Source organism: Gossypium hirsutum, chromosome A10 (assembly GCF_007990345.1).
Source record: "Gossypium hirsutum isolate 1008001.06 chromosome A10, Gossypium_hirsutum_v2.1, whole genome shotgun sequence".
NCBI classification, from domain to species: domain Eukaryota; kingdom Viridiplantae; phylum Streptophyta; class Magnoliopsida; order Malvales; family Malvaceae; genus Gossypium; species Gossypium hirsutum.
The window spans coordinates 106,727,287-106,737,142 of NC_053433.1; the positions used below are offsets into that span (position 1 = coordinate 106,727,287).

General features: G+C 33.0%; 1 protein-coding gene across 1 annotated transcript; it reads left to right on the plus strand.

Annotated features, from left to right (window-relative positions):
* Window positions 1–7,845: 7,845 nt before the first annotated feature.
* Window positions 7,846–9,151, plus strand: LOC107895430 (protein IWS1 homolog 1). The gene has a single exon (XM_016820713.2). It carries the CDS (start codon window positions 7,942–7,944, stop codon window positions 8,956–8,958), a length of 1,017 nt encoding a protein of 338 aa, XP_016676202.1. The 5' UTR covers window positions 7,846–7,941; the 3' UTR covers window positions 8,959–9,151.
* The last annotated feature ends 705 nt before the right edge of the window (window positions 9,152–9,856 follow it).

Here is a 9,856-nt window from a genome sequence, read left to right on the forward strand (position 1 = left end):
ATACAAAGTGGCTGTTCCTTGCACAAGATGAAAAGATTACTTTTGGAAGGACATGGACGGAAGCGTTAGTCCCGTAGTGCGGAGAAATGATGAATACTTGTTGAGAAGGCTAAGTGCGGATTCTGAGCCTCATGAATCCTTTTTTTGAGGAATCTCAATAACCTTTGGCTGGATGAGTTTAGTGGCTCATGTTTTTCGAGAAAAGCTTACACAAGTTTAATGGAAAGGAATTTTATTGGAAAATAAAATAAAAGGAACAGAAAAGGCTAAAGCCTCAGGGGAATGAGTTTTTACAGAAATGATGAGTGAATATTCATGTCACTCCATCCCCTATTCATAGTACATAAAAAACCTAGTTTGTTCCTATTTAAACTCTAGAAGATAATAAAAGATATAATTTGAAATTAAATCTAAACAATATCATAATAATTCTAACAATAATCCTAAAAATAAAATTCAAATTTAAATAAAGTCTTATGTTCATAAATCTTTTTTTTTGAATTTTTGCCCCAAGTCTTTCACACTTTGTATTTTCGACACCACTTCTTCCCTATTTTGCATGCTGACCCATTTTGTCTTTAAATTCATGCTTTTTGCCCCCAAATTTTGTTTTGCATTAAATTTAGTCCTTACAAGATAAAAAACCATAAAAAGCCAAAATTAGTAGGATCATACTCAATATATATATATGTAATTAACACATAAAAGTATGTCATTTTAAAGTATTATCATATTCCCCCTACTTAGCCCATGCTTGCCCTCAAGTATGGTTCCTATCCCACTGTGTAATTTAGATTTTACCATGAAAGAAGTATCACTCCAAAGTTTTATAAAAATTAGGCATAATGCATATGAAAATAAAGAAAACATTTAGCTTGCTTTAAGTAAAACTGAAGAAGTACTCCAATTGAAACACACAAAAATTAAATCGACTTGTATTATTTCATGAAAATTAGGTAATCTACTAAACTTATCAAGACACCCTACTTGTTCCATCCTTGATTCTTAAATGCAATTCTTTTTATTTTCTTAGTTTTTTTTTCTTAAGAATGTATTGGCCCTTTAGAAGCGAAAAGGGATGACAAACCAAGCACCCTACCCCGGTTACTCAGCCCAACACACTCCTATTTTATTTTTTATATATTTTGGTAAAGAATGTTTTGGCCCTTTTGACGCAAAGTGGGATGACAACCCAAGCACCCCGCCCCGGTTACTCAGCCTAACACACTCTTAATTTTTTTTATTTAATTCCGGTCAGTGGAGTTTTACGTAACACGTCACTTAACCTTTTTACGTAAAGTAGGATGACAACCCAATCACCCTACCCCGGTTACTCAGTCAATCACGTTTTAAGCTGTGCTCATAACCACGGAATTATTAGATTTCATTTTATTTTATTCTTGTAATGAAACATAACTTTAATTTTGGAGGACTAGGAAAAACAATTAAGTGTCAAAAATTAGTTTTGGCAATTACCTATCGGTCATAAAAATAAATTTAGCATACATTTGTATTAAATGTCCTCTTTGCATTTAGACTTAATCAATTTTACTATAAGCAAGATAAGATTAACTTCATTAATCATAATTATTTTACCCTAATAGAAATAAAACAGTAGAGATGAAATCAATATAGCAAAATCATAACTAACTCAGTAGACAAGAATTACGGTCGCAGGTCAAACAGTGGGTAATTCTTAGTCAAAATTTTGGGCATGAAAAGGGGAAGGATAGACTAAAAAAAATTATGGGAAAAAACAAACACAAGGCAGCAGCAACAGTAACATAACAGAAGTAACAATAGATAAAATAGCAGAAATAATGAGGAATGTCTCCCCCTATTTAAATCACATTGCTGTCAATGTGAAAAATAATCTTAACAAATATGATGAAAAAGAAAGGGTTTAGAACACTCCCAATGTCTTTTTCATTACTGTTTTTGCCACCCATTTCCAAATTTAATTTTTCGTTCCCTCAATTCTCCTGGATATAATAAGAGAGATAAAATTTATTAACATGCAAGAAAATAAAGAAAATAAAATAGAAAGAATATATATATATAAAATTGGGTTGTCTCCCAATAAGCACTTGGTTAACGTCGTTAGCTTGACAGTTTAACTAGTATTGGGGTTGTTCCAACTGAATTTTTCGATCGTATGGGCTTAAAAATTCTCCTTTTTTACCACATCCAACATATTTGGGTTCAATCTTCTTTGCGCCTCTTGCTTTGGTTTTATATTTTCCATCAAGAAAATCTTATGTGTGCATATCAAGGGGCTAATCCCTTTTAAGTCGGCAATTGTAACACCCCTCACCCGTATTCAACGCTGAAATGGGGTTACGGAGCAGTACTAAACTTACAACACACTTATACATACTTTTAGCATACATTTTTTTTATTCAAACATTCATCAATCAATCTCAATCAATATGTCCCTACTACGAGCCTACGAAGCTTTAAACATGCATTTGGAAGTGGTTCGGGACTAAGCTGATAACTTTTAAAACATTTGGAACACTTAGAAAATTTTTCTCAAAACGGGGAACACACTCCCGTCTGGCCAGGCCGTGTGAACATTCGAAATGGAAGCACATGGCCGTGTCCCAGCCCGTGTCCAAACAAGTAAGCTTACTAACTTGGGTCACACGGCCAACCACACGCCTGTGTGTCTAGCCCGTTTGCCATTCGAGATGGCCACACACGAGCCTGCACCAGACCGTGTGTTAGGCCGTGCCAAACCTGTAGGGTATATTGACTTATGCAACACGGCCAAGTCACACACCCGTGTGCTAGTCCGTGTGCAAATTAGGGGGTATATTGACTTATGCCACATAGCCGATCACACGCTCGTGTGTAAGACCATGTGGGGCATACTGACTTTATTTCAATTTCAACACCAGGGAACATACGACCGTGTAACATGACCATGTGTCACACACGGCTGAGACACACGTCCGTGCCTCTGCCCGTGTGGACAAAAATAGGCTATTTACCAAGCCAATTTGCCACCCAAATTATGCACACCTATACCAAATTCAATGGCACCAAAACATAACACTTAAAAGCATTTAAACAACCTTAATCATACATCATTCATACCATCTTAGTTCCAACAACTAACATGCTTATTACCTCATGTTTTACTCATTCAAATCATACTAGCTTCACATATACAAATCATCTAATTAAACCTTTGCCCAAAATACATCACTTTGCACCAATTCACAAGCATAACCATTTTCAATTCATCAACCATTAACTACCTTTAGAATTATATTAGACCAACCATTTCCAATCAAACATGGACCACATCACTAAGACGCATTAACACATACACATATATATATACATCACATAATAGCCAAAATAAGCCAACTTACATGGCTAACATACAACCAAATATGTAATATAAACAAGCCAACACAAATGGCCAAAATCATGCTACAATACCAAAATGACTCAAAGTCCCTATACATGTCATATACTTAAAATACCAATGTTCATAGATGCCAAGTGATAGGTGGATAGTGTGAAGCGACCTCCGATGATCCCCGAATCTGAGCTAGCTTTAAAACACTATAAAACACAAGAAAAATAAACAAAGTAAGCTATAAAGCTTAGTAAGCTCGTATGAAATAAATTCAACAAATCATAATACACAAATCAGCACTTTGAACTATTTAACAAATAATTCATGATATCAAACAAACTTTCCATATGCTTAATCATATGCTTATATGCAAATTCATAACTTCTTCTATTTGAAGCTCATATTTTCCATGTGCATACCTGTACAAATTTGTAACGAGCTCATACCTATTCGGAATACTGTCGGATACTCGATATCTCGCACACTAAGTGCCAATACACATCTAAAGCTATTTTAATCTCGCACACTAAGTGCCATACATAGCCGAAGCTATCTCGAACCGCACACTAAGTGCCATACATAGCAGAATTGTCGTCAAATATGACTATAGTCTCGTATACACAATTTATGCAATATCAAAGCATTTAAAGCATAATTATAACAATGCTTATGACATACGAACTTATTTCGGATATGAAAACGATGAAATAGGTTGATTAGTCAATAACTTTAGTTTTCCCCCGATATAGATCCAAATTGGGCTTTTGTTAATCTAAATATATTCAAAATTAACTCATTTAATCATCCCTCTATTCAATTTAGTTCAAAACACACATTTAGACATATTTACACTTTTACCCCTAGAATTTCACAACTTTTACAATTTAGTCCTTATTACACAAAATCGCAAATTCATGAAATTTCTTTAATACCTATGATAGCCGAATTACTATAAGGCCCCTAACAACCCATATTTTTCATTTATTCATACATTTAACCACATATTTTCATATTTTTACAAATAAATCCCTATTTTGCATTTTTACTAAAATTCACTTTACAAAACTTGTTTAACTATCAATAAACATTCAAAATCTATCATCAATCATCAAATATCATACATATTCATCAATGACAAAATTCAAAATCTTTAACAGTTTTGCAAATTAGTTTCTGGGCTAGCTAGTACTAGCTGCAACGATCTCAAAAATATAGAAATCATTAAAATCTGAGTAAAAAATCACTTACATGCTCAATATACCGTGGCCGAACCTTCAAAAAATAAAAATAGTGTTTTTACTTCCTTATTTTCGGCTAGAAGAAGATGAAAGCACCAAAATTAACCTTGGTTATAAAGCATAAAAATCACATAATATATGCCCATAATTGTCCACCCACCATTTTAATGGTCTAATTACAACATAAGGACCTCCACTTTAATGTTCCATAGCTAATAGACCCATTTAACTAATAGAACATGCATTTTACACTTTACGCGATTTAGTCCTTTTTATCAAATTGACCATTCAAATGATAAAATTTCTTAACGAAATTTTCACACAATCACTCAATCATGCTTTAAACATTAAAAAAATAATAAAATAAATATTTAAACCTCAAATTTGTGGTCTCAAAACCACTTTTTTGATTTAACAAAAAAAGGGCTGTTACAACAATGGTCTCATATTCTCCAAAAATGCACACTTAGGATGATTGAGAAGTGGTTTTAATTCCAAATCTAGTGCCTACACAACAAAAGGTAGAAGTTTAGTGTTTAGAGGAGCCGATAATTCATTAACAGATTCATAAATAGATCTTAAATTGAAATTATCATCAAACAATGTTTCAAGTTTATCTTCATAAGGTGACTCAAAAGTTTCTTCTACCAATGAGTCAATTATATCGCCACGGTTTATGTTCAAAATTTCACTCGGGTGACTAATAGCATCGTAAATGTTAAACTTCACGATCTACCTATCAAACTCCATTGTGAGGGTTCCGCTATGCACGTCAATCTTAGTACTTGCGGTACTAAAGAGAGGTTGCCCCAACAAGATGTTCGAAGACTCAGGAGTGTTATCCTTTTCCATTTTCACTACATAAAAGCCCACAGGAAAGATAAGTTTGTTGACTTTCACTAATACGTTCTCAAGGACTCCTTCAGGATGCACAATAGACATGTTTGCTAATTGAATGATAACACTTGTTTTTATAAAAAAAACCCACGTTAAGTGATTCATAAATAGAAAAAGACATTACATTTATAGAGGCCCCTAAATCACACATAGTTTTTTAATTCCCAAGTGGCTTATTTTGTATGGTATTACAAACATGCCCCTGTCTTTACATTTTACTGGCATCCTCTACTGCAACATTGCATATACATTTTCATCAACACTTAGTCTTTCATTTACAGTCAATTTTGCTTGTTGTTGCAAAGCTTCTTAAGGAACTCGGTATATTGCCGAATTTGTTTGATGGCATCCAACAATCGTATGTTGATCTCGATGTTTCTGAATGTTTCGAGCTCCTTTTCCTCCTTACCTCTCCGATGTTGGTTCAATTATCCTGGAAATGGAAGTTTCGTTAGGACTTGTTCATCGTTCTCATGCTTTTCCTAGGCGAAATTTTGATCAAGATTCCTGCTAGGATTTGGTTCCAGTTCTTTCCCACTTTGCAACGTCATTGCATTTGCGTGTTGTCTTGGGACGGCAGTTTTCCCTGTAAGTTAATTTTCTCAATTGACGTGATTAATTCTTTTATAGATGCCTCTATTCTCTATTGAAAATCCTTTGTTTTCTTTTGAAAATCAACAGTTTGTCATTGTATTTGCTGTTGGAAATCAAGCACATTAGCTGATAATTTATTGACCATAGCTATTAGAGAGTACCTGAATCTTGCGATTGTTGTAGAAACCGATTTTGGTATGGCTGGTTATATTGCAGGATGGCTGGTTATATTGCAGGTTTTCCTCATATCTCAAGTTAGGATGGTCTTTCCATCCTAGGTTATATGTACTTGCATAAGGGTCATATTGCCTTTGGGGTGGTCTAGGAAAGTTCCCCACAACATCCAAATGGGTTATAGTATCGTCACACAAACTAGGGCATGCATTAGTTGTATACTTAAGTGCTGCACAAATTTCGCACAGTTGGGTTGGTCCTGTTTTTACTGCAAAAAGAGAATTCATGATATTAGTAAGTTTTTCGACTTTATCTTCTGAAGTTGAAATACTTAGCTGGTGAACCCTTCTAGTGGGATCAGGGTTGGCTTGGAATTGTTGAGTATTTGCAGTCATCGTGGATATCAAGTCCCTTGCCTGTTGGGGGGTCATGTTGACCATTGCCCCTCCACTGGCGGCATCTATCATGTTCATTTCCATAGGCTTCAATCCCTCATAGAAGTATTGAAGACGAGATTGTTTTGTTATCTCATGTTGTCCTTCTAAAAAAAACACAAACTAAATAAAATATTTTTCAATTAAATAATTCAATGAAATAACATTATTTTTTTAATACATATCGTGTAGGTCTTTTTTAATATTTATAATAAAAAAAATAAATGACACGTTTTAAAAATATATAGGACAAGTTTACTCATTTTACTTTATCAATATTTAAAATAAACACTTTATTATTTTTAAAAATAAACAGTTTATAAATATAATAGGATATATATGTTTTTTACCAAAAACATCATAGTTTTGGGTTGAATCCTAAATTTAATTACTATTAGAATCAATTAAACTAAAATCAGAATATATATAATTTCTATCCAAATTTAATTAATACCACCTCTAAGTATTTATTATTTGAATCAATTAAGTTAAAGTCAGAATATATACAATTTCTATTGAATGATTTACAATGTTTTTTTTCAATAAATTACTTTAACAAAAATTAAGAGCATTAATGAACAAAAGTAATAAATTAAAAAATTATTTAACTAATATATATAATGACTTGTTTAAATTTGAGAGTTATATATATATAACTTTTATTTTTATTGAAAACCTTTGATAAAATGCATATCCCAAGATTTTCTATTAGGGTTTACATCATGAAATCCATTTCCTATTAGGATAATTATTAATAAAAAATAAGATTATATCTTAAAACCCAAATTCAACTAAATTTCTAATGAAATCAAATTTTAAATTAAATTTGCGATCAGGATAATTTTTTTAAAAATAATATCAAGATAACTATTAATTAATGAAATTTAAGTTCTGAATTCTTTATCCAAACCCGTCTGATGTATTTTTTGATCCATGAAAATATCAGAAATTTGTACGTTGAAAATAAAATTGAGTTAAAAAAGAAACAATTACAATTACAGAATTAATTCAACTCAAATTCCTACTAGGATTTGTAATTTGAAATCCAACTGCAACTAGGATTCCAACTACAATAGAATTTCATTACATCCTATCAGGTTAACTATTATATATATATATAACATACAGCATCATTCATTTGAAACCTAAGAAGAACTTCACCACCAAAGCATTACTAGGATTCAAAGTTTTAGCATTGAAACCTAGAGGAAAGCTGGTCAAGAAGAAATCATCCATGGAGGAAGAAACCAACATCATTCGTGAGATCGTGCGACATGATTTCCCTAAAACCAACAAGAGAAAGCTTCAGAAACCAAGTGATCTGGAGGAGATGTGGGGTTGGCTTAACTCGGATGATCAGGACCAGAAAGACGAACAAATCCGTCGTAAATCTGATACTGATGTAGAGATCGAGGCGATGTTCGATAAGGTCAAGAGAAGGAAGAAGATGGAGGAAACAAGTTCTCCGGGAATTGGATTACTCGTTGAGAAAGTAATGGCTCAAATGAAGGTTGCTGCCGAAGAAGACATTGAGCTTAACATCCAAAACAAACCCGCTATTAGAAAGATCCAAATGCTGCCTCTTCTTACTGACTTTCTTTCCAAGAAAAAGCTGCAACAAGAGTTTTTGGATCATGGGGTTTTAACTTTGTTGACGAGTTGGCTCGAGCCTCTTCCCGATGGAAGCTTACCAAACGCCACGCTTCGATCTTCCATTTTGAATATCTTAACTCAGGTGATGCCTGTTGATATCAGCTTAGAAGATGGAAGGGAGCAGTTGAAGAAGAGTGGGCTTGGTAAAGTCATTATGTTTCTTTCAAAATCAGATGAGGAAACCACTTCCAATCGAAAACTTGCCAAGCATTTGGTCCAAAACTGGTGTCGAACCTTATTCAACAAGACTACAAGCTACTCTGACCTCAGAAACAGCGTAATTCCAACGATGAAGAAGGCATTAATGAAGCAATCAACAAGGGTAGAATTGAGGGAGGCAGAGTTAGATTTGGAAGGTCCTCGCAGGCCATGTTCATCAGGAACAGCAAGTGGGTCTGTTTCAGTGCCTGAGCCAACACCGTGCGTTTTTGAGGTGAACCCTCTAACAAATTTCAAACCAGAGTTTGCAAGACGTTATCGGAGATGTAGAGAAGTGAGAGAAAGCAAGTGTTTTGAAAGGATAGAGAAGAACAAGAGGAGATTGAAAAAATCGAATAAGAAGAAGACTCTGCAAGCTGCAAAACTTGCTGTTTTGTAGACTCTAAACAGGATACGCAATGAACAATGTTTGGGATAATACTATAAAATTGAGTTATGTTGCTTCGTCCAATCAAAATAAAATTTGATTTCAATTTTAATTTAATTATTATAGTTTGTATTTAAATATGAGCTAATCATTTGTTGAATTGACTTATTAATTAAGTCCTTAAATGTCATATCATAAGATTTTCCTTTTTGTTTTTTGGGCTCATCATTCATTTTCACTGCTAGCTCTCAACATTAATTAATTAGTTGACTCCATTTTTAATGCCTTCACCGAGTTAGTAATTATAATTTTGTAAACTTCGTGTGTAGATTTAATGGGTTTAATGTTAAATGTGTTTATTATCTCAGGTGTAATATAAGTTTGAGTCATACTAGTTATAATTTACCAAAAAATTATGTTTTTTGTTTTTTTTTTCTTGTTACTTAGTCTTTTATATTTGATAGTTATATTGAACTTGATTAAATTATGAGTTAATTAGTATCAAATAGGTAAAATAAATAAATTTTCACAACACACATATATTCTCTTTACAATATTTAATCTCGAAATCAATTGGTGTTAATTTTATAAGTGAAAGAAAAAGCCTAATGACTTATTTGACCATTTAATTTCATAAAAAAAGGTAATTTTAATCTAATATTTAATTTTTAGCCCTTAAACTTGTGTTTTCTTGTCAAATCACCTTAAAATGTTTAACACCCTATACCTAACCTAAACGACAAGGTCAAGTTCGGGAAGCTACCTTAATTATTTTTTTAAAGCACAGTATTCCGAAATTTAGTTTTAAAGCAAAACCAAAAAGAGTTAACAATTGTAAAACATAATACGTCAATTATTATCTTAGAACATCGTATATCTTGACATTATTGGAAATAGGCTAGTGATACTA

What these genes read in the sequence shown, in the direction of transcription:
- LOC107895430 (XM_016820713.2), top strand. Translation starts at nt 7,942, where the DNA reads ATGGAGGAAGAAACCAACATCATTCGTGAGATCGTGCGACATGATTTC.